Consider the following 24,237-nt stretch of genomic DNA (forward strand, 5'->3'; position numbering starts at 1 on the left):
AGGCTTGTGCGGGGGGGGGAGGGACTCAGGGCTTCTGCCTTGCGGTGAGGTGGTGGGGCTGGGGCTCCGGGATTCAGCTGTGGGGAGGGGGGTTTCAGGGTTTCAGCCCTCAGGACTTCGGCCCCGCGGGGTTGGACTATTTACCGGAGCTCCGCTCTGGACGGCTCCTGCTGAAGTGAAGGGCTGCCCCATTCCCCACCTCGCCAGCTCCCTGCGCGCACCCTGCCCCGGGGGAGCTGCTGACTCTGTTTCCCTCTCTCCCGAAACGGGCGGTTCGGTCGGCTCTGCCCTGGCTCGCTCACAGGACTGGCTCTCCCTTATCGGGGAGCCGGCTGGGTGAGTCAGTGGCCAGTCAGGAGCAGGAAGGTAAATGTGTAACGACAGGCAGGAGCCCAAGCCGTTAGGCAGGTTGCCTGGGAGCTGGGATCCAACAGTCAAGGTCCGTGCGGGGTTGTGACATTGCATCGCCCTCCAGCAGGACAGTCTGTGAGGACCAAGCCCGCTGCAGGATGAGGCTCTCGCTGCTGGTGGGTTTGGCGGCTGCGCTCACCCTTGTGGCGGTGGCCAGGGCCGACCCGGGGGACTTGACGGAGGTGGAAGATGCGGTAGGAGAGAGAGAGGTTTGTACTGTGTGGTGGGGGGGACAGGCCTGAGCAATGAGACGGGGGGACAGACAGTGGGAGAGGGGGACCAGGGACCCCACCCATCAACCCGCAGAGGCTTCGGGTTCAACATTATTCAAAAGAAGCGGCGGTTCTGGGTGCGGGTGCGCGGCGAGGCACGGCCGGGATCGTGGAGCCAGCGAGGGGCAGCCGCGCTCCCAGGCCGGAGCCCGCAGGCGCCAGCTTCTCACCGGCACCGGGACCTTCCTGAACCAAGGCCTCTACGCCAGGAACACAGGGCTACCCCTCTGATACAGGAACACAGGGCTACCCCTCTGATACAGGAACACAGGGCTACCTACCCCTCTGATACAGGAACACACGGCTACCTACCCCTCTGATACAGGAACACACGCTACCCCTCTGATACAGGAACACACGGCTACCCCTCTGATACAGGAACACAGGGCTACCTACCCCTCTGATACAGGAACACAGGGCTACCTACCCCTCTGATACAGGAACACAGGGCTACCTACCCCTCTGATACAGGAACACACGGCTACCTACCCCTCTGATACAGGAACACAGGGCTACCCCTCTGATACAGGAACACAGGGCTACCCCTCTGATACAGGAACACAGGGCTACCCCTCTGATACAGGAACACACGGCTACCCCTCTGATACAGGAACACAGAGCTACCCCTCTGATACAGGAACACAGGGCTACCCCTCTGATACAGGAACACAGGGCTACCCCTCTGATACAGGAACACAGGGCTACCCCTCTGATACAGGAACACACGGCTACCCCTCTGATACAGGAACACAGAGCTACCCCTCTGATACAGGAACACAGGGCTACCCCTCTGATACAGGAACACACGGCTACCCCTCTGATACAGGAACACAGAGCTACCCCTCTGATACAGGAACACAGGGCTACCCCTCTGATACAGGAACACAGGGCTTGCTGTACCAGCTCAGACAATTAATCCAGCTGCTCCAGTGTCCTGCCTGGGGCAAGGGGCAATACTGGAAGCATCACAGGAAGGCAATCAAGCCGTCCGTCACCTCCCACCATAATTCCACTGGCAGTTTGTGTGTGTGCATGTGTGTGTATGGTGCTGTCGTGCGTGTGTGTATCTGTGTCTTTCTCCTTCCTGGTCACTAACTGTGTGATCTGCTTCTCTATTGTAGGGTTTCAGAGAGACAAGGTGGGGGAGGTGATGTCTCTTATTGCCCTGAGAGCGAAGCTTTGAGCCGCTCAGAGCTCTGGGTGCGGACCTGCAGAACAGCTCTGGGTGGCTCGACAGCTTCTCTCTCACCGACAGAAGCTGGTCCAATAAAAGCGATTCCCTCCCCTACCTTGTCTCTCTCAGAGCCTGGGACCCACACGGCTCCCCCAGCACTGCAGACAACAGCCTCTAGGGTCTGTTGGTTGTGTCCATCGCTTTCCTGCTGCGCTCCCAAGCTGGGAGCTGGGCTGGCGAGGAAACACACTGCAAAAGGCTGACTGTGAAAGTAGGAATGGGGCAGTTGCTGTCAGCTTGGGGAGGAGAAGCAGGGACGAAGGGGGTGACATCGGGAGGCCTTTGGTTGGAGCAGCTCAACTGCTTAAATTACAAAAGAAAAGAATAAGGCACCTCCTCTTGGAGATCTGCAGACACTGCCCCTGCCCCCTCCTGCTCCCCCAAAACGTGGTGGCCAAAGCCTCACTCTCCTGCAGCTTCCCCCCCTTGCCCCTGGCCGAGAGTCTCTTCCCTGGTCCCCCCATCGCCCTGCAGCTCAAACTGGGCGCTCCCCCTCCAGCCCTGCCTGTGTCTCTGGCCTCGTCTCGGCTGGAATTGCCCCTGTCCTGTCCGGTCAGCCAGTGCCACTGTCCTCCAGAGCCTTCCTTCACCCCTCGCTCTCCCCGGCCTTCCAGTGTCCTCCCACAGCCTGGGCACGCAGCCCTTCTCCTCGCTGGAGTCACGCCCCCGAGCAGCCCTTACAAAGAGGGAACATGCTCCCCCGGCTCTGTAAGAGAAACATGGGACCCAGCAGGAGCCTTGTCTGTCACCCGAGTACCCCCGGACCTGCCCCCTACCCCTCACCCTGTTACACCCTCACTTGGCCACCGTCCCCCGGCTCAGTGGTTCTCGGGCAGTGGTTTGCGGATCCCTGGCGGTCGCTGGAGGACAGCTTTGTGTGGGTCACAGGCTGCTGGCTAGTCCAGCTGAGAAAGCGCACAGCTAACAAGGGATGTCCGTGAGAGGATGGGCCAAATCCGCCGCTGGTGTAAACCGGACCAGCTGCCCTGAAGGAGGGAGAGCTGTACGGATTCTGGCCTCGTTTGGAGCCCTTGGTATAGATGGGACACTCCTTGGGGCAGGGCCTGTGTCTTAGGAGTCTTCTGTGCAGTGCCTGGCACAGCCGTAGGCACCACAGATTAAATGAATAACCACTGTAATGCCCACGGGCCTTGGGACTGACCCACATGGTCCCTATCTGTCCAGGTGGCCCTGTGGGGGAGGGACTAGCTGCCTATGCCTTGGCAGCAGGTTTTAGGGCTAGTCTACACTACAAAGTTAGGTTGACCTAACGGTATTGCTCAGGGCGGTGAAACATGTCTTGCCCCGTGGGACAGAGTTAAGGGGACAGCCCCTGGGTAGGCAGCATTATTGGTGCATTGACCCAGCTCCCGCTCTCAGAGCAGTGATGGAAGGACCCCTCCCGTCGCTGTAGTGTCTACCATTCAGCTGTGTCGCTGCGGCATGTCTAGTGCAGGCGCAGACTGGGGCGGGGGCCGACCGCCCGCAGGGCCGCTGGGAGTCGGAGCAGGCAGTGACACTGTGGCCGACGGGGAGGGAACGGACATTGGGCACGGCAGGTATCTAGGGGGCAGCGGAGCCAGAAGGGTTTCTGAAGACGTCATAGCAACGTAGGCTGATGATTGCTGCGCTAGATCAAATTCCTCGCTGGGGAACGAAGGGAATGCATCGAATGAATTCTCTCAGAGCTTTAGTAACGCGTTTGATAGACTGAAAAGCAGTTGAGCAGGCCCACAAATCGAGGGTAACGACATAGGGCGGGGTACTAAGGGCTGGAGAGGCGTCCAGTGGGCATTGCAGGGTTCGGGGTTAGGTCCAGTCCGACTGAAGAGCCAGCGGGATGCCCTGGAGAGGTGCGTGACCAGTCTGTTCACAGCGTCTCCACGGGACACCAAACTGGAAGGCGTCGCAAACACTAACGAGGAGAGAGAAATGACAGGAAGTTGCTGAGAGAGATTCGAAACCAGGGCAAGAAATAACCCAGTGGAATTCAGCTTGGAAAAGTGGAAGTGAAGACATGGGGGGTGTAACAACCCAAAACACAGCGGGAAAGACTGGAGAAACAGCCGTGGCCAAAGAGACCTGGGAGGAGAGTAGCGCAGAGCAGTTGGGCTATGGGTCTGCCTTGTCATATGGCCACGACAGAGGATGTGGGCTTGGAGTTGCGCCCACCGATGCATTGTGTCATACAGCGACGAGGCGATGTCAGTGCAGCGCTGGTGAGAGTGCCCCAGGGGGACTGAGTCCCGTTCTGGGTCCCTCACGCCCAAAAGGACCTCACCAAATCGGGAGGAATTCAGCGAAAAGCCAGACAAGGGCTTGAGGGGCTGCAGGGACAGGGTAATGGGGAACGATGAAAATGACTAAAATGTCACAGACACATAGAAATGTAGGACTAGACGGGCCCCCAGGAGGCCACGGAGCCCTTCCCCCTCCCCCACCATGGGGGTGCTAGCTTGTCCTGGTGACACGAAGGGGGACTAATAGTGTGTGGCCATTTCAAGGGGAGAACGTCAGGCAGGGACAGGAACCACGGAGTGGGCCAAGGGGCCTAGCCTGGAGTAAAGAGAGAAAAGTGGGCAAAGGTAGATGCCGGCAGAGCAGGAGGAAAGGTCTCCGAGCGGTGAGGGCTGGCAGACTGCGCACTCGGCCCCTGAGGGGGGCTGGTTGCTATTTAAAAGGGGACTGGACAAAGCACGGCAGAGACTAACCCTGCCTTGGTTCCGGGGGACAGGCGACACGCTCTCCATTTCTACCGTCTGTTACCCTGTGCTCTTCCTCCTGCTCTACCCCCTCCCTGCTGTGCCAATGCCAGCCTCGGGCACCCAGCCAGCTCGGCGAATGCTCCCCAGCCCTGCCCCCATGGAACTGATCCTGCTCTGAGCGTTCCCTGAGACTGGGCAGTGAGCTGGTGCAAAATCCGGGGCAGGTCCTGACGCTGGTTCTGAGGCAATGCCCACCGCCGCCGAGCCCTGAGCCGGCTCTCAGCTCTCATCCTCTCTCTGCAGCCAACTACACCCGTGAGAGGCAGGAGACAAGTGGAGAAACAGCAGCAACCCAGATTCAGACCAGGCTCCTTGAGTCTTCTAAGGCCTGCCAAGGTGGAGGTAGGGTTGCCAACTTTCTGATCCCTGAAAACCGAACAGCCCTGCCCCGCCCCTTCTCCCGAGGCTCCGCCCCTGTCTGCCTCTTCCCCTGAGGCCCTGCCCCCGCCTCACATGTCCCCCTCCCCCATCGCTTGCTCTCCATCCCCACCGGTTGCTCCCCTATCCCCTGGGACTCACCTGCTGCCTGCAAAGCTGCGTTGGGAGGAGCTGACGCGGAGCCTGACCAATTGGGGCACAGCAGGGGTCAGTCCCTGAGTGAGGGGCTGGGGAAATCGGGGCACAGCAGGGTGGGGGGGGTCCCTGGAGTGAGGGGCTGGGATGGGGAAATCGGGGCACTGGTGGTGATGGTGGGGGGGGTGTCCCTGGAGTGGGGGGTTGGGGTGGAGGAGGGGGTGCGGAGTGGGTCTGAGAGGGAGTTTGGGTGCTGGAGGGGGTTCTGACCAGGGGCAGGGGGTTGGGGTGAAGGAGGGGGTGCGGGGTCTGGGAGGGAGTTTGGGTGCTGGAGGGGGTTCTGATCTGGGGCGGGGGGCTGGGGTGGAGGAGGGGCTGCAGGGTTTGGGAGGGAGTTTGGGTGCAGGAGGGGTTTCGGGCAGGGGGTTGGGGTGGAGGAGGGGATGCGGGGTCTGGGAGGGAGTTTGGGTGCAGGAGGGGTTTCGGGGCAGGGGGTTGGGGTGGAGGATGGGGTGCGGGGTCTGGGAGGGAGTTTGGGTCAGGAGGGGGTTCTGACCTGGGGCAGGGGGTTGGGGTGGAAGAGGGGGTGCGGGGTCTGGAAGGGAGTTTCAGTGCTGGAGGGGGTTCTGACCAGGGGCAGGGGGTTGTGATGCAGGATGGGGTGCAGGGTCTGGGAGGGAGTTTGGGTCAGGAGGGGGTTCTGATCTGGGGCGGGGGGTTGGGGTGGAGGAGGGGGTGTGGGTTCTGGGAGGGAGTTTGGGTGCTGGAGGGGGTTCTGACCAGGGGCAGGGGGTTGGGGTGGAGGAGGGCGTGCAGGGTCTGGGAGGGAGTTTGGGTGCAGGAGGGGTTTCGGGGCAGGGGGTTGGGGTGGAGGAGGGCGTACAGGGTCTGGGAGGGAGTTTGGGTGCTGGAGGGGGTTCTGACCTGGGGCAGGGGGTTGGGGTGCGGGAGGGGGTGTGGGTTCTGGGAGGGAGTTTGATGCAGGAGGGGGTTCTGACCAGGGGCAGGGGGTTGGGGTGCAGGTGGAGGTGTGGAGTCTGGGAGGGAGTTTGGGTGCTGGAGGGGGTTCTGATCTGGGGCGGGGGGGTTGGGGTGAAGGAGGGGTGTGGGGTCTGGGAGGGAGTTTGGGTGTTGGACGAGGTTCTGATCTGGGGCAGGGGGTTGGGGTGGAGGAGGGCGTGCAGGGTCTGGGAGGGAGTTTGGGTGTTGGAGGGGGTTCTGATCTGGGGCAGGGGGTTGGGGTGCGGGAGGGGGTGCAGGGTCTGGGAGGAGTTTGGGTGCTGGAGGGGGTTCTGACCTGGGGTAGGGGGTTGGGGTGGAGGAGGAGGTGTGGGGTCTGGGAGGGAGTTTGATGTAAGAGGGGGTTCTGATCTGGGGCAGGGGGTTGGGGTGCGGGAGGGGGTGAGAGGTGCAGGCTCTGGCCAGGAGGCACTTACCACAGGCAGCTCCTGGCCGGCGGTGCAGCAGGACTCAGGCAGGCTGCCTGCATGCCATGGCCCCATGTCGCTCCTGGAAGCAGCCGCCTTCTGGCACGTCTCTGCGCGCCCCAGCGGGGAGAGGGGGAGAGGGCTGCAGTGTGCCCGCAAGCGCCATCCCCGGAGCTCCCATGGGCCGGTTCTTGGTGCTGGGGGCGGGGGCAGCACGCAGAGCCCCCTCCCCCACCCCTGCCAGGGGCCGCAGAGACGTGTCAGCAGCCGGCCGCTTCCAGGAGTGGCGTGGGGCCACGGCACGCAGGGAGCCTGCCTGAGCCCTGCTGCGCCGCTGAACTTTTAGCAGCCCGGAGATCGCGATTGACTGGCAGAGGCTCCAGGGTCGGCGGGTTGGTGACCACTGAATTGTCTATAATTATGAATTTATTTTTGCGGGGCCCCCCTTAGCCCTCGGCCCTGGGCTGCAGCCCCTAAAGCCCCTGCGTTAATCCGGGCCTGCCCATTCCCACCTGTGCTGCTCGTCCCCACCCCTCTACTCCCCCGCAGGGCGCTGCGGGCTCCCCTCCTTCTGCAGGGTTCTCTAGGGTGTCACTCTTTGTCCTTCTCTCTCTGCGCACCTGTCCTGACTGTCAGGGGGGCTCTCCCATGGGTGCCCGTGCTATGTGCAGAGCATCGAGGGATAGAAGCCACGGCAGGGCGACAGCGCGATAGATTGTCACAACCCCAGCGCGGCTGCATCACCAGGGGAAGCTGCATCTGCCCCGTGACTCAGAGCTTGTCCACTCGGCGTGTGACACGCCAGGGTGTGAATTCACAGCGCACTAGCCTGCCGCACACCGCCCGGCTGCACGGCCCTGCTGCCGCGCACTAACCGTTCTGCAGGGTGCTTTGATCCGCCCGCCCCTTCCTAGGCAGTGTCAGCGGGAGCACGGGGAGGGGCCTTCCCCGGTCAGGGTGCAGAGAGCCCAGCTGCCCCCCGAGGGGACTGAACGGCGTGTTTCCAGCTTAGCTCACCCAGCCTCACTGTCCTACAACTCTGAACTGCCCAGGGACCTCTCTGCCCTCCACAGGCCACAGCCCCCAGCCGCCTGGCCCAGCCCTGCCCGGGGCAGGTCCTGACGCTGGTTCTGAGGCAATGCCCACCGCCGCCGAGCCCTGAGCCGGCTCTCAGCTCTCATCCTCTCTCTGCAGCCAACTACACCCGTGAGAGGCAGGAGGCAAGTGGAGAAACAGCAGCGACCCAGATTCAGACCAGGCTCCTTGAGTCTTCTAAGGCCTGCCAAGGTGGAGGTAGGGTTGCCAACTTTCTGATCCCTGAAAACCGAACACCCCTGCCCCGCCCCTTCTCCCGAGGCTCCGCCCCTGTCTGCCTCTTCCCCTGAGGCCCTGCCTCCGCCTCACATGTCCCCCTCCCCCATCGCTCGCTCTCCATCCCCACCGGTTGCTCCCCCATCCCCTGGGACTCACCTGCTGCCTGCAGAGCTGGGTTGGGAGGAGCTGACGCGGAGCCTGACCAATTGGGGCACGGCAGGGGTCAGTCCCTGAGTGAGGGGCTGGGGAAATCGGGGCACAGCAGGATGTGGGAGGGTCCCTGGAGTGAGGGGCTGGGATGGGGAAATCGGGGCACTGGGTGGTGGGGGTGTCCCTGGAGCGGGGGGCTGGGGAGGGGAAATCAGGGCACAGCGGGATGGGGGGCAGACAAGTTACCCCCCTGCCCCGTGGACAGTGCCGGTACCTACTTTGGAGCCCGGTCCCGGAGCAGCCCGTTCTCTCATCAGGCTGGCGGGGCGGGAAGAGGCTGCTAAGCAGAGCTGCTCCTCCAGGCTCCAGGAGCAGCTACTGCTCTTCCCGTCCCCGGGGGGCAGCAGCCGGTTACTGCTGACTGGATGCTGCGTTTCCCTTTCCGGTCGAAATCCGGCCACATGGCAACCCTCGGTGGGGGCGAAGCTGGGTCCCGTGAGGGGCGATGAGCCCCGGCGGTCCAGCCCGTGCTCCGGGAGAGGGGTGGGGGAAACGGTGGCTCGGCAGGAAGGGCACAGGGCACAGCTCCATCGCCACGGAGCAAACCAAGCACGATCCTGATCTTTCGTGGCGTGCGGCAGGGAAATGGACTCTAGCCAGTGGCGCAGCCTGACTGAGGCCGGAGGCAGAGCAGGCGCCAGGAGGCTCAGTGGCTGGTCACTGGCCAGCTCCAGCTCCACCAGGCCTTGCAAGCTCCTAGTTCCCCTGCCTGCTGTGAGGTTCCCGTAGTGCATGACGGCCCCCATCCTGTCCTTCCACAGGACGCGGGGCCCTCTTGGCGTGGGCCCCACGCCAAGAGGGCCCCGCGCTGCAGCTCTCCACCCCGTCCCCAGGTCACTTCCCCCTCCTCCCCTCCCCTGAACGCTCCGCCCCCTCCCCTGCTTCCCGCGAATCAGAGATTCGCGGGAAGTCTGAAAAGAAACAGGGGCGGGCCGGCAGCACAAGGTAAGCTGGGGTGGTGGGGGCGCGAGAAGGGCTCCGGGGAGGCGCGGCCCGTTCCTGCAGGCCCCAGCGGCTCTGGCCCGGCTTGGCTCCAGCCATGGCCTGGGTTAGGGGAGGCTTAGCCTGCCCTGGCCGTGGATACCGGCCGCCCATGGTGCGTTACAGCCCGTAGCCTGTCCTGCAGCACGGCTCCCTGCTGTTCTTCTCTCTCAGCACCGCGCGCATCACTGGCGTTAGTGAGTCTCCCATGGCTGCCCCCCGGGAAGCTGGGTGCTGGCTGTGAGAGCTCAGTGTGCCCAGGCCAGCCCAGGGGCGAGATGTGCCCCGTCCGTGCTGTTCACTGGCAGCAGAGCCCAGCCCAGCGCGAATGAAGCCCAATGCCAGCTCTCTCCTTGCACAGGGGCCTGCACCACAAGGGCGAGGCAGGAGGGCGGTTGAAGGAACTCAGCTGCGCACACTAAAACCCAAGCAACCCAGGCTGCCCTGCTCGGGCTGCTACAGCCCTCTAGGGTTCCCCAAGGTAAGAGGCAGGGAAGGGAGAGGCAGAGACCAGCCGGGTGATTCCCGGACTCAGCGTCGCTCTGAGGGCTGGGAACTCCCCAGGAGCTACAGGACTCAGCCTGTGGAGCTAAGCTAAGCTACACAGATCACGCTGGAGCATTGCTTGCTGGGACCCGTAGCCTCCATTGGCCATAGGCTGCATTTTACCAGGGGGCTTCCTATTGGCCATCCCTGCTATCCCTATTGAGAGCACAAGCTGCACTGTGGTCCCCTCTGCCAGCGAGACAGATGGACCAGGGGCTGGGAGCTGATTCGGGGCACGTAAGCACGACCTAGAACCAGCTTATGGTGGAGAGTCTCCTTTAGGCGCCGTGCTAAGAAATGCTGCTTCTTTCGGATCCCACTGGCTTCAGTCCCAGTTCCAGGTGCAGTGGGTTCCCCGGACGGAGCTGCACGAACCTGCCTTCTTCCCTTCTAAAGAAGGGAATAAAGAAAGAGCTAGCAAACTAACCAGATAAACCCCAGTTCCCCCTGGGGCAGGGCCGCAGGGGGGAAGATAGCCCAGCGAGTCTTCATTTCAATAGATAGCAAACCCATAGGGGGACAGACTATAATCCCAGTTATACCGGTGTCAATCTGGAGTAACTCCATTAGCATGAGTGACTTTCCTTACCCCAGGGTAAATCTAGAGCAGGGGTCGGCAACCTTTCCAAAGTGGTGGGCCGAGGCTTCATTTATTCACTCTGATTTAAGGTTTCACGTGCCAGTCATACATGTTAACGTTTTTAGAAGGTCTCTTTCTATAAGTCTATAATATAGAACTAAACTATTGTTGTATGTAAAGTAAATAAGATTTTAAAAATGTTTAAGAAGCTTCATTTAAAATTACATTAAAATGCAGAGCCCTCTGGACCGGTGGCCAGGACCCCGGCAGTGTGAGTGCCACTGAAAATCAGCTCGCGTGCCGCCTTTGGCATGTGTGCCATAGGTTGCCTACCCCTAGTCTAGAGTAACCATTGGATTAAGTGGAGTTACTCTGGATTTACTCCTTTGCAACTTTACAGCTTTGTAACGCAGGGTATTTAATTAAAAAAAAAAGTTAGTGCAAACCCTCTCCCCCCGCCCCTCCATGACCCGAAGCTCTGAAGCTGGCCCACTGGCTTCCCAGGTGAACATCAACATTATTGACCCGAGACGTACGGTAAATATTGACCAGCATGAAGTCATTGTTAATAATTACCTCCATGCACAACAAGTCTTGCTGTTTGCTGAATCATGGAGTCTTTGTAAACAGTTACATTAACCTTAATTTCTCCAACACAAGTATCTGGGTATGTGTAGGGACTATGAGACCCAAATCATCCCCCCCACCCCACCCCAATAAACATTTACAGTCTAGATAAGAAATGTGGGTGGAGTTAGAGGTCCAAGAAAAGCTATTCTTTGTCTCTTGTGATCCAATCAGGAGGCAGAGATTTACATATACGCTCATACAGATTACAACATGAGTGCTGGGAACAGTAGTGGTGGTATCTGAGCTCTGCAGGACAATCACTATTCATTATGGGCTGGGTTCTCTAGGGTAGCCCCTTGTTCCAGGAGTGGCCCTGCGGGGCGCACTGGAGCCGTTGGTGGTGAGGGTGACTGGTCAGCGAGAGTGGTGCTAGCTGTTACGTGCCCGCGAGGCAAGCAGTGCTGTACAAGACCCAAGGAAAGGCAGCCCCTGCCTAAGGAGTAGCAAACCCAACCTTGACAGCATCTGCAACCCTCACGTCCCTGAAGTCGCAGGAGAAGGCTCCAGGGACAGACACTCTGGTCAGGCCAGAGGAATGTGATGACAACAAAGTTTTTTCACCTCTCGTACTCTGTCTCCACCGCTTACAAGCAGCGATGCCTGGGTGGGGAAGGTGCTAGACTGCGGTGGGTTAGTGTCCCTGAGCCTGGCACTAGTGGGGCATCAGGAGGAGAGACAAAAGGGGTTAAATAGGTGTTGCTTGGCTAAGTGACGAAGGGTCAGGCGGTGGTGACATACGTACTGGAAAGGCCACCTGATAAGTGGCCCAGCAGCCAACTAATGCACACCCTGAGGGTGCCCACTGCTCTCAGGGCACAGCTCAGGCATTTGAAGAAATTCTGTGAAGACGTGGTTGTTTTGTGTGTATACTTCCTCTACAAAAAGTAGTCCGCAGTGGAAAGATAAATGCAAGTGTAACCCTTCTGCCAGGTGGAGTTGGCAGCAACAAGGGCTGGGTTCAATGTCTAGGGGTTCCTCTTAACAAATCAAAACAGAACCGGCTCAAGCCCCCACCCAGTAACCTGGGGAAATTTAACCCCGGCCCTGGGCGCCTCTGAGAGGCAATACGTCCCTCCCGCAAGCACTGAGTCTGTGCATAGCAAAGAAAACTTTTAATAAAAGGGGAAAAGGAACCCGGCATTAATCTGGGGCCGGGGGCGGGGAAGGGGTGGGGTTGGGGCAGGGCCGGGGGTGGGACTGGGGCCCCGTGGAGGGTCCTCTTTTTTAAATGTTTGACTATGGCAACCCTACCCACTGTCTCTCTGCTGCAGTGTCATGCTCTGAGGCCCCACCACTTAACCCAGCCCTCAGTGGGTGGCAGGAAACTTCTCCGCTAGTGCAGGCTGGGCAGTGTCTTTCAGGACAACCCTGTCACCCACCAGGTCTAAGGCTCAGCACCTGGTTATCGGTGGTTTTAGCTCGAGCCGTCATTGGACAAAACAAGGACTCTCAATGGAGTCTAACAGCTCTGTCTTCAAACAGAAGAGAGGAGACGGTCAGATAGTAGGTGGGATTTGGCATCTCTACCCTCTGCTTAGCAAATGAGGTTCAGTTTAAGGGAACCCCTCAATCAGGCAGGCTAAGTACTGTTCGGCTGCCCGTTACTCGTACAATAAGGATAACCACATTTCATTAGCCCTGCATTCAGGCTAATGTGAGAATGATCTAGTACTCGGGGCTAAGGAAAGGGTGTCTATACGCCTGGGTACAATGCTTCAATTATACAGAAATACAACGTCTGGGTTAAAAGTCATAAGATACATAAAATACATAATCAGCAATATCCCTGTGACAATGCGGTTCTGGCGGAACCCAACTGAGAGTGCCAACTCAGGACAAATTGCTCAAATAGGGCAGTTACAGCCCAAGGCTGGGGTTTTTTCCACCTCTAAGGCAAACCAAACCAGCCAGACTAAGAGGACTTCGGTCTCACCCCACTGGCTAACCGCAAGTCTCACAGGCAATCTCCTTAGACACTCCAGTTTCCCAGTATCACCACCAGTGCCACTCGTTATGGGGACAAATGGTTATGAAAACCAATACCCCAGTAAAAGAAAAAGGTTCTCCTGATCCCAAAGGACCAAGCCCCAGACCCAGGTCAATATACAAGTCAGATCTTACCCACAAATCACGCTGTTGCCAATCCTTCAGACTCTAAAATCTAAAGGTTTATTCATAAAAGGAAAAAGATAGAGATGAGAGTTAGAATTGGTTAAATGGCATCAATTACATACAGTAATGGCAAAGTTCTTGGTTCAGGCTTGCAGCAGCGATGGAATAAACTGCAGGTTCAAATCAAGTCTCTGGAATACATCCCCCGCTGGGATGGGTCCTCAGTCCTTTGTTCAAAGCTTCAGTTTGTAGCAAAGTCCCTCCAGAGGTAAGAAGCAGGATTGAAGACAAGATGGAGATGAGGCATCAGCCTTATATAGTCTTTTCCAGGTGTAAGATCACCTCTTTGTTCTTACTGTGGAAAATTACAGCAAAATGGAGTCTGGAGTCACATGGGCCAGTCCCTGCATACTTTGCTGAGTTACAAGGCATATCTGCCTTCTCTCAATGGGTCCATTGTATAGCTGATGGTCCTTAATGGGCCATCAAGCAGGCTAGGCAGAGCTAATCTCAGCTTGTCTGGGATGTCACCCAGAAGCATAGCATAAGTTTGCCATACAGACAGTATAGAGCCAATATTCATAACTTCGACTACAAAACTGATACACACATCTAGACAGCATAATCATAACCAGTAAACCATCACCTTGTCCTAGACACCCCATTTGACCCCCTTTATACAAGATTTGCATGCCACTACAGGACCTTGGTTGCAACAATGATCTATACGGTCCCAGTTTATGTCAATAACGTCACAATCCCCAATGTAGGTTAATCCATTTAGTGATACACTTTAGATATTAGCATCCAAATATTCAGGCACATCACTCATCAAAGGGCTTTGTAACCCAGCACCAGCCCAGAGGGATCGCTTTGGGGAAGCAGCTCCGTCATGCTGCGCACCTAGGCAGAGTGGGCGTGTCTATGCAAACGCAGGCTGCTCCCGAAGTCTTTCCCCCCAGCTCCTCACGGGCTCATTCAGACCCTGCGTGCACAGGTCGTAGGGGAAAGGTTGCAAACACTTTTCTGTTTGGAACAGATTTTTATTCCTAACTTTTCCTCTTCCAGAATCTGCTCAGAGTTCACAGTCCCTTCTCCTGCACCCCCCGTCCCTCCGCCGGCTCTGTTGGCGGCAGGCTGTGACCTGACAGTTCAATTCACTCTCGTATAAAAACTAGCCTGGGGCCCAGTTCCCGAGGTGCCACCCCTGGGTTTGGACACCCTGGAAGCCCTCAAAGTGCTGCGGAGGGGGGAGGGGCAGTGTGAGCCTGTCCGATTTTTTATTTTTCCTCTCTCTCGCCAGCTGCTGTTTCATCACTCCTCTCTCCCCCCCTCCCGTATTAGCTTCTCTCCCCGTGCCCGTCTTTGGGAAGCCTCTCCCACTTGCGCTAAAGGAGATCTCCAGTGAGCTCTGGTCAAGTGTAGATAGTCTCTTGGTCTATCCAAGGCCGTGATCAAGTGTCTTGATGATTTTGGTCTTTTGGCCTCGAGATGAAAACCTTGTCTTTGTTTCTGGGACCTTGAAGTGAAAAAATTCTTGGAGCTTTATCCCCACTGTAGGCTGTGCCCAGCCAGCAGACGGTGACATCCTCTTCCCCCCCCCCCGTCCCCCCGCAACTCCTGCCTTGCAGCATGTCCCTGATGCGCTACTCTCTCCTGCAGGACAACCATCAGCAAAAGAGAGTGAAGAGGGAAGGCCAGAAACCACAGCCAGCCAGACGCACAAGGGAAACCACTGGGAATCACGGCTCTGAGTCCATCTTAGGCATGGTACAGTACGAGGGGAAGAGGGTGGAAGCCATGAGCTCCGGACTAACTAACAGGCAACAAAAGCCTGTTCCGTAATCGATGGGGCACAAGGGGGGCTCAACGTTCTGCTTGCTCCTGGGAGACCCTGCCGGGATGCAGCCAGAGCACATGCTCCAGGAGAGGGGAGGGGAGTGAATGAGGGGAAATGCTGGCCCAGAAAGAACGGGACGGGGGAGAGCTCCATGTCCACAGCCCCCTCCTGACCCTTCCTGGAGGAAGGGAAGCTGTACGAGCCGGTGGGGAGGTGAGGACGGTGCTGGGACCCCCGCACGACTGTGACAGCAGGGGGAGCAGCCTCCCTCGAGGGGTCTGTCTACGCTGGAGCTGGGAACGTGGCCCCCAGCCCGGGCAGGCAGACTCACGCTGGCTCTGCTCCAAGTAACATGCTAAGAATAGCAGTGTGGATGGTGCGGTGTGGGTGGCAGCTCGGGCTAGCCCCCCGTGTCCAAGCCCGCCCACCCCCCGGGCCTGAGCTGCCATGGCCACGCGGCTATTTGTAGCGCACTTGCCTGAGCGGCGCTAGTGTGAGTCTGTCTCCCCAGCTGCAGCCTGGACAGAGCCTTGGATCCCCAGCGAATCCGCCCAGGCCCTCGCGTGCCGGACCGGTGCAGCCCAGGGACGATGGCTCACCGTTGCTGCAGGGGCAGCAGGGCGCTAACCGCTTGCACGCATCCCCCCGGCCTCGCCCCATGCTGCCCTGCAAGCCCCGGCTTCCCAGTGACTCCCCCAACCCTCTCCTCTCCTCCTGCAGATCCACCTTGAGGAATTCATCACGCTCGCCACCCCCGTGCTCGACTGTCCCAGCTGCCAGGGATCTGTAGCCACCGGCCAGGTGAGAGGTAGCCTCAGAGGGGAACAGCACGAGGCAACCCAGGGGCCACAGGGAGGGCAGGACTCTGAGCCGGGGACACCTTCCCGCTCTGGTCCTCTTCCTGTCAAACACAACTAACCTGCTGCAGTGGGGTCAGGGAATGCAGGACAGCAGGGGGAGGTGGGGACGGTACCTGCTGATGCCGCTGTCCCCAGAGGCTCTGAAAGTCCTGTCACAGCCCCCACCTCCAGCCGGGACTCGCAGGGAGACGCCCTGCGGGGAGGGCTCTGGCGAAACGCGCTGCTCTCCCTGGCCACCTATCACCGAACCGCCTGCTGCTGAGAGACAGCGACCGAGTCCCCGGCTGGCAAGGAGGGCTTGGCTCAGTCCTGCCTAGGGTTACCATATTTCAGCAAGCAAAAAAGAGGACGGGAGGAGCCCCGCCCTAGCCCCGCCCCTGCCCCTCCCACTTCCCGCCCCCCCAGAACCCCCAACCCTCCCCCCGTTCCTTGTCCCCTGACTGCCCCCTCCTGGGACCCCTGCCCCTAACTGCCCCCCAGGACTCCACTCCCTATCTAAGCCTCCCTGCCTCTTGTCCCCTGACTGCCCCAACCCTTATCCACACCCCCATCCCCAGACAGACCCCTGGGACTCCCACGCCCTATCCAACCACTCTCCACCCCCTGACAGCCCCCCCCCGAACTCCCAACCCATCTAAACCCCTCTGCTCCCTGTCCCCTGACTGCTCCGATCCCTCTCCCCACCCCTGCCCCCTGACAGCCCCCCCACTCCTTGTCCCCTGACTACCCCTCTTGGGACCCCTGCTCCTAACTGCCCTCCAGAACCCCCACCCCCTACCTAAGCCTCCCTGTTCCTTGTCCCCTAACTGCCCCTTCCTAAGACCCCCATCCCTAACTGCCCCCCAGGACCCTACCCCCTACCTGTACCCTGACTGCCCAAAACCTTCTCCACCCCCCCCAAAAAGCCCCCCCCGAACTCCCGACCCCCCTCCGTCTCTTGACTGCCCCCTCCAGAACCTCCCTGCCCCTTCTCCTGCCCCCTGGCCCCCTTACCCCGCCGCTCAGAACAGGGTGTTGGGCTCTGTGCGGAGCCGGACACGTGACTGCGCTCCCCAGCGCAACACACAACCCGGTCCCTGCCCCCGCACAGTGCTGCCGGAGCGGGGCGCTGGGCTGCCGGGGAGGAGGGGCTGCCGAGGCCGATGCAAACGGCCCGGCAGCCCGGCTGGCTCAGAATGGGGCGGGGGGAGCTCTCCAGCTGCTCCGGAGTCCAGCCCGGCAAGCTGCGGGGGAAGGGCTCTGGCTGCCAGAGCCCCAGGCGAGCGGCTGACTTTCCTGCAGCCCTCCCAGCCGCTCGCTCTGCTCTGCCGAGGAGGAGGGGCTGCCGAGGCCGATGCAAACGGCCCGGCAGCCCGGCCGGCTCAGAATGGGGCGGGGGGAGCTCTCCAGCTGCTCCGGAGTCCAGCCCGGCAAGCTGCGGGGGAAGGGCTCTGGCTGCCAGAGCCCCAGGCGAGTGGCTGACTTTCCTGCAGCCCTCCCAGCCGCTCGCTCTGCTCTGCATGGGGGGGAAATCCCGGACATTTTGAGTGATTTACAAATTCCCCCCCGGACGCTATTTTTAACACAAAAAGGAGGACATGTCCGGGTAAATCCGGACGAATGGTAACCCTAGTCCTGCCCGGCTCAGTCAGGGCTGAAGGGAAGAGCTGCTGGGGCTGTACTGCTCCTTCGCTAGCGCTGTCTGGGCTCAGAGCACACTATGTGCAGTAACGACTGAATCCTCCCAGCCCCCTGCAGCAGGTGGGTCAGTATTATCGCCATTAGACAGATGGGGAAACTGAGGCACAGAGCGGTTAACGGGCACATGGTGAATCCATGATGGAACCAAGATTAGAAGTCAGGAGTGTCTGGTTCCTCGGCCATCGGCTGATTGGCAGAGCACCCCGCCCCCCACTCTGGTCCTCTGCCTGCAGGGTGGTGATCGTGTGTGCCAGGCCCTGGCTAGCTCCTCTGGGATCCCTCGCCACCCTGACCTACGGCGGCAAGGAGCAGCGGGCGGAGAGGACACTGTAGGTGACCCCTCTCTGTCTCGTGCAGGACGGGCGCTCTGGGGATCCTGAGCCCCAGGACCAGGAGAGAAGACGAAAGGCCCACGGCGGCGAAGCGCAAAGCCAAGCAGAGAGCGAGAGACTGACTCTACGGTGCTGGCTGTGATTCCAGCGTCACACTGCAGGACCAGACGGCCCCCTTGAGAGAGGCAGCAGACGGAGGATCAAGGGAGATTAGCTACTGCACCCACCTGAGGTGGAGTCCTCCCAGGCCACACTTCCCTTGTGTAGCTAGACAGCAGCCCAGGCTGGAGTCTGGTATCTCCCCCTCCCCTCCACGCCCCTGAGATCAGTTACATGGAATCTGGATCCCAACCCCCTTCCCCCTCCAGCTGGCACAAACGCCCCCTGCTTCTCCTGCTGTAGGGCTGGGATGGAACTAAGGCCCCTTTCTCTGAGTCCTGCAAACCCACAATCCCCTGCCTCATTCCCAGTAACAGCACAGACAAGGGGAGCGCGGCCGCCCGGGGACCAGAACGGCCTGTCCCGTGGTGCCCTCCGGCCTCCCGGGTGCTGTGCAGAGGCAGATAGATAGAAATGAAATTAAAGCTCCGTATAAAGGGCTGAACTCACTGGGGTGTACATGGGTCCAGCTCTGCTGCGCTGAGTGGAACTGCGCCCGTTTATACCTGCAGGGAATGTGAGCTAAGAGTGCAAATAAACACAAATACACTCGCTCTGCGTGACCTGTTCCTGTTGGCGGGGCTGGGCCTCGAGCCAGGGCCGCACGACTCCGCCCAGGCTTCGCCGGCTCCTTTTCTCCAGCTCATTTACTCCTGGTGTCGTGTGCTGAGGAGAGGGGGCAGAGAGCCCCGTGGTACATGAGCCAATGGGGGGATACATGGCAGCTTTCATTTACAGGTACATGCTGTGGAGACCACAGCTCCCAGCATGCAATGCTCCTCCTTGAGCTGCATGGCCCAGCTGAGCACCCTCGCACTCAGCACCACCATTCTGGTGGCCCCACAGCGCCATACACGGTAGGAGATTTGGTCTCAGCTCCTGGTGCCGTATCACAGAGCCCCCATGACAGCTGGCCCTAGGACTGGCGGTGCCATGGGGACCCTCTGCTCTGACGGTGGCTCTGTCGTCAGGACTGAGGCATGCTGTTATCTGGTGCGGAGGGGGGTGATTTGCAATGTCGCTGCCTCTGCAGCACCTATTCTATGCCCAAAGAGAGGAATTTAATTAGCCCTTTAATGAGCTGAAAATCAAAAAGGCCTCCTGCAAAAAGTGGAAACGGACAAATCTCAAAGGAGGAGTGCAAAAGAACAGTGCAAGCAGGTAGGGCCAAAATCAGAAAAGCAAAGGCACACAACGAGTTACACTAGCAGGGGAGATGGAAGGAAATCGAAGGGATTCTGTAAGTACATTCGCAGCAAGAGAACGATGAAGGAAAGTTTAGACCCAGTACTTAGTGGGGAGGGAGAGCTAGTAATGGACGACACCAAGAAGGCTGAGGTGTTTAATGCCTATTTTGTTTCAGTCGTCACTAAAAAGGTAAATTGTAGCCAGATCCTTAACACAATGAATATTAACCACCAGGGAGAAGGAATGAAAACCAAACCCAGGGAAAGAACAGGTGAAAGACTGTTTAGATCAATTAGATGTATTCAAGTCAGCAGGGCCTGGTGAAATTCACTCCAGGGTATTTCAGGAACTAGCTAAAGCCGTCTTGGAACCATTAGCGATTATCTCTGACAACTCGTGGAGGACGGGTGAGATCCCAGAGAACTGGAGAGGAGCAAACGTAGTATCTCTCGTTAAAAGGGGGAACAAAGAGGCCCCGGGGGATTATAGACCAGGCAGCCTAACTTCGATATCTGGAAAGATCCTGGAACAAATGATTAACCAATCAGCTTGCGAGCACCTGGAGGATAACAGGGTTCCGCGGAATAGCCAGCCTGGATTTGTCAAGAACAAATCATACCAGACCAGCCGCATTTCCTTCTGTGACAGTGTTACTGGCCAGCGGCTGCGGGGGAAGCAGTAGATGTGGTGGGTCTTGGTTTCAGAAAGAGGCGCTTATCTTCTGCTGGCAGGGCCTGTGTGGCGCTGAGGACTCTGTTAAAGGCCCTGTAGCCTCCTGGTTAGGGTTACCATTCGTCCGGATTCCCACGGACATGTCCGGCTTTTAGAGTTAAAAATAGCATCCGGGGGGAATTTGTAAATGTCCGGACTTCCCCCCCCCACACAGAGCGCGCGCAGCTGACAGGGCAGCCGGACGGATGGTGCCATTTACATGGGGCTCCGACAGCCAGAGAGACCCCTCCTCCACTTCCCCCTCCTCTCCCCTGCAGCTGAGAGCACTCCCTCCCTCCCTGCAGTCGCAGATCACCAGCCGGCCGTTCGCACCGGCAGTCTGGAGCTCCTCCCTTACTGCGGCGCTTCCTGCAGTAAGTGACTGGGGAGCAGTAAAACAAAGGGGGATTGACGGGGACCAGGCGTGCTGAAGAGTGAGAGAGAGATGGTTATTACCCCTGGGAGTGTGTGACCAGCGAGAAGGACTTTTGCAGTAACAGGGTCCCCCGGGGGGATCGCAGCAAGTGGTCCCAGGGGCGGAGGAGTCTGCAGCTCGACCCTGGCAGAGAGGTGGTGACCTCGAGAAGGGCTGGCACACTAGGGGTCCCCCTGGGAACTGTGGGGAGCTGTGAGCACACAGGCTGGTGAGTGGCCAGCAGGAAGATGTATGCCAAGCGGCTTAAGAGCGACCTGGTGGAGCTGTGCAAGCAGAGGGGGCTGCACATTGGGAGGCTCACCAAAGAACAGCTCATTGCCCGGCTGGAGGCGGAAGATCGCGCGAATGAACTGATCCCTGTGTCTCAGGGAAGCAGCCTGGCAAATGCAGCGCAGGCACCAGTGTCTGTCCCAGCTGGGAGTGGTCAGCCGGCTGCTGAGGGCTTCCCGAGACCCCTCCTTCCTATGCCTAGGGGAAGGGTGGGGAGGAGCCCAGCAAATACTGAGGGCGCCATGACCCCCCCGGCCAGCAGGGGATCCTCCCGGCGAAGCTCGCCGGCCAGCAGAGGATCCTCCCGGCGACGTTCGGCATCCGTGGAGCGGAATTGGCTGGAATGGGAGAAAGAGCTAAAACTGAGAGAGCTGGAGGATCGTGAACAACAGAGACAGCATGAAGAGAGACAGCATCAGCATGAACGGGAGGAGAAAGAGAAACGGAGACAGCATGAAGAGAGACAGCGTCAGCATGAACGGGAGGAGAATGAGAGACAGCGTCAGCATGAACTGGAACTGGCGAGATTGAAGGGCAGCGAACCCCCGGCTGCGGTGAGTGAGGGGGGACCCAGGACTGCACGGAGCTTTGATAAGTGCATCCTGGCCCCATGCAAGGAGGGGGAGAACATGGATGACTTCCTGGATGCCTTTGAGACGGCCTGCGAGCTGCACCGGGTTGATCCCGCGGACAGACTCCGGGTCCTTACCCCCTTACTGGACCCCAAAGCCGTGGCATTGTACCGCCAACTGGGAGAGGCAGAGAAAGGGGACTACGAACTATTCAAAAAGGCTCTGCTACGTGAGTTTGGGCTGACTCCTGAGATGTACCGGGAAAGGTTCCGGAGTCAGGATAAAACCCCTGAGATCTCATATCTGCAACTAGCCGTCCGCATGGAAGGATACGCCAGCAAGTGGGCTGATGGGGCCCAGACGAAGGAGGACCTGGTCAAACTGCTGGTACTGGAGCAACTGTATGAGCGGTGCCCATCCGACCTGAGGCTGTGGTTGGTGGACAGAAAGCCAGAGAACCCGCGACATGCAGGCCAGCTGGCCGATGAGTTTGTAAAGAGCCGGTCAGGAGATAAAAGGGAGGAGTCCCAAAGGAACAGTCCCACCACCACGCAGAGAGAGAGTCACCATGGGACCTCCCCGTGGGAAAATACAGAAAAACCCCATCAAAGGGGAACATCCGGCGTCAGGACCATCCGACCCACTCAAGGGGACCCATGGGACCTGGGCTGCTACCACTGTGGCCAAAAAGGCCACATACGGGCCCAGTGCCCCAGGCTCAGGGACAGACTGAGCAGACCGAACCCACAGAGGGTTGACTGGGTAGAGACCCAGCCCGGCGAGAGGCAGCATTCCCAGGGAAGGGGGGCTGGCAGAGTACCACCTGCTAAGGAGGGAGGAGAGCTCCAGGCCAGCTCCTCTAGGGGGCTGGATGCTCCAGACTCAGGGTTTTTGGTTTATACGGTAGGCGCGGGGCTGTCCCTCCGGAGAGAGTACCTTGTTCCCCTGGAGGTGGATGGGAGGAAGGTCAATGGATACTGGGATACGGGCGCAGAGGTGAGGCTGGCCCGGCCCGAGGTGGTGGCCCCAGATCAGGTGGTGCCCAACACCTACCTGACCCTGACGGGGGTGGGCGGAACACCAGTCAAAGTGCCCGTGGCGAGGGTACACCTGAAGTGGGGGGCCAAGGAGGGCCCCAAGGATGTGGGGGTACACCCGTATTTGCCCACGGAGGTATTGATGGGGGGGGGACCTGGAGAACTGGCCAAGCAACCCCCAAAGGGCACTGGTTGTGACCCGCAGTCAGAGCCGGCGAGGGGCACTGCGCCCTGGCCTTGGGGGGGGTGCCTTGCCTGAGGCGCAGGACCCTAACCTGGTGGGGAGGGAACGCCCAGGGACACGGCTCAGGGAGGCTGCAGCTTCAGCCCCAGCGGGCGAGAAAGAGCAGGTGGCCATCCCTGTTCCAGCTGCTGAGTTCCAGGCCGAGTTGCAGAGAGATCCCTCCTTGCGGAAGATAAGGGACCTGGCCGACCTCAATGCGGTACAGACCATGGGACGAGGTGGCCGGAAAAGGTTCCTGTGGGAGAAGGGGTTCCTGTACCGAGAATGGGCTCCCCCAGGGAAAATGGAGTCAGGGGGGATCAGGAGGCAGCTGGTGGTACCCCAGAAGTATCGCCGCCAGCTGCTGTGCCGGGCCCATGACATTCCCCTCTCAGGGCACCAGGGAACCTGGCGTACCCAGCAGAGGCTGCTACGGAGCTTTTACTGGCCTGGGGTCTTTGTTACTGTCCGACAGTACTGCGGATCCTGTGACCCCTGTCAGAGGGGGAGGAAGGCCTGGGACAAGGGGAAAACAGCTTTAGGACCCTTGCCCAGCATAAAGGATCCTTTCCGGAGGGTGGCCAAGGGTAAAAGGGCGGCTCTAAACCAAGAGAGCCCAAAGCACAGATCTCCAGACTGGAGCGCTGGGAGAAGACCACAGCCCAGTTGGAACCCCAGAGGTATGGGGGTGGGGAAAGGGCACAGGCCGCATAAACCTTCCCACATGCGAACTGCGAGTGCCATCAAGCACCCCCGACCTAAGGGGGGGCGTGAAACTGGAGGGGCCCGGTGTAATTCTCACCAAGGAATGGGAGGGATGCGGGGGCATCCATGGGAACGGGGGTAGGTTCGAACTTCCCCGGGTCACTGGCTAAAGTGACCCTGCTCAGTTCGGTCTCGAAGGGGGGAGATGTGACGAACTGGGACTGTTCTTACTGGGGTGTGTGAATGCTGACAGGGGAGTGTGGCTAGGATAGTCTGCATCGGGGGATGGGAGTCTGCCCGAAGGCGCATACCTGAGCGTGTAACATGAGAACCCAGGAAGGGATTGAAGGCCAGGTGACTCTGGGGCCCGGGAAACTGAACAAAGGGTGTGGGAGGGGTCGCTGAAGGCAGAGTGTTGGAAGCGGGCTGGAGAGATGGCTGGGAGGCAGAGATGGCTCTGACCCCCCCAAAGGGGGGGGAGCTGGGATGCCCTGGGACCCCAAGCTGGACCTAACTAAGGAGGGCCCTGTTGTCTGTGCCTGCAAGACCTGTCTTGGACTGTATTCCTGTCATCCAAATAAACCTTCTGCTTTACTGGCTGGCTGAGAGTCATGGTGAATCGCAGGAAGCCGGGGGTGCAGGGCCCTGAGTCCCCCAATACCCCGTGACAGGGGGGCAGTCAGGGGACAAGGAGCAGGGGGAGGGTTGGGGGTCCTGAGGGGGGCGGGAAGTGGGAGGGAGTGGAAGGGGCAGGGGCGGGGCTAGGGCAGGACTGGGGCAGGGCTCCTCCCATCCTCTTTTTTGCTTGCTGAAATATGGTAACCCTACAGTCACATAACGGGGGAGGCTTGGGGGTCTGCCACGCACCCCCCAGGATGTTCCCTGGGCCTTTCCCCTCTCTAGCATGGGCCATTGTGTGACAGCATAGAAACAGGGGCTTTTCCCGACGAGATCTGCTCTGCGCAGGCTGCCTTCGCCCTGCAGTGGGGTGCCCCTTGCCCCCTGCCAGGCACTGGCCCCTTCGTTACCGACCCCGCGGCAGCACGCAGAGGCCTGGTGCAGGAGCAGGGCTGGCGTAATAACAGGGCGGACACACCCGTTCCTGCCCGAGGCGCGTGCCCCCTCCTGGAAGAGCAGCTGGCAGAAGTGGGTGTCGTGAATATGGGCAGAGGGAGGAGGGCGACGCGCCCGTGGGCCTGGGGGTGGCGGCAGCAGTTTGGCAGCTCAGC

The 24,237-nt window shown here is 59.5% G+C and overlaps 1 protein-coding gene across 7 annotated transcripts; it reads left to right on the forward strand.

Annotated features, from left to right (window-relative positions):
- Positions 1-171: 171 nt before the first annotated feature.
- Positions 172-23,602, forward strand: LOC135981876 (uncharacterized). 7 transcript variants are annotated; one of them, XM_065586592.1, is made up of 7 exons: positions 196-620; positions 4,926-5,024; positions 7,817-7,915; positions 9,489-9,608; positions 14,658-14,765; positions 15,556-15,636; positions 17,733-18,420. In XM_065586592.1, exons 1-7 carry the CDS (start codon positions 510-512, stop codon positions 17,847-17,849), a joined length of 735 nt encoding a protein of 244 aa, XP_065442664.1. In that variant the 5' UTR covers positions 196-509; the 3' UTR covers positions 17,850-18,420. The 7 variants fall into 7 exon arrangements, with proteins under 7 accessions (XP_065442668.1, XP_065442664.1, XP_065442667.1 ...); XM_065586596.1 differs by lacking the exon at positions 9,489-9,608 and having other exon boundaries at positions 172-620; XM_065586595.1 differs by lacking the exon at positions 4,926-5,024 and having other exon boundaries at positions 197-620.
- The last annotated feature ends 635 nt before the right edge of the window (positions 23,603-24,237 follow it).

Source organism: Chrysemys picta, chromosome 2 (genome assembly GCF_011386835.1).
Source record: "Chrysemys picta bellii isolate R12L10 chromosome 2, ASM1138683v2, whole genome shotgun sequence".
NCBI classification, from domain to species: Eukaryota; Metazoa; Chordata; order Testudines; family Emydidae; genus Chrysemys; species Chrysemys picta.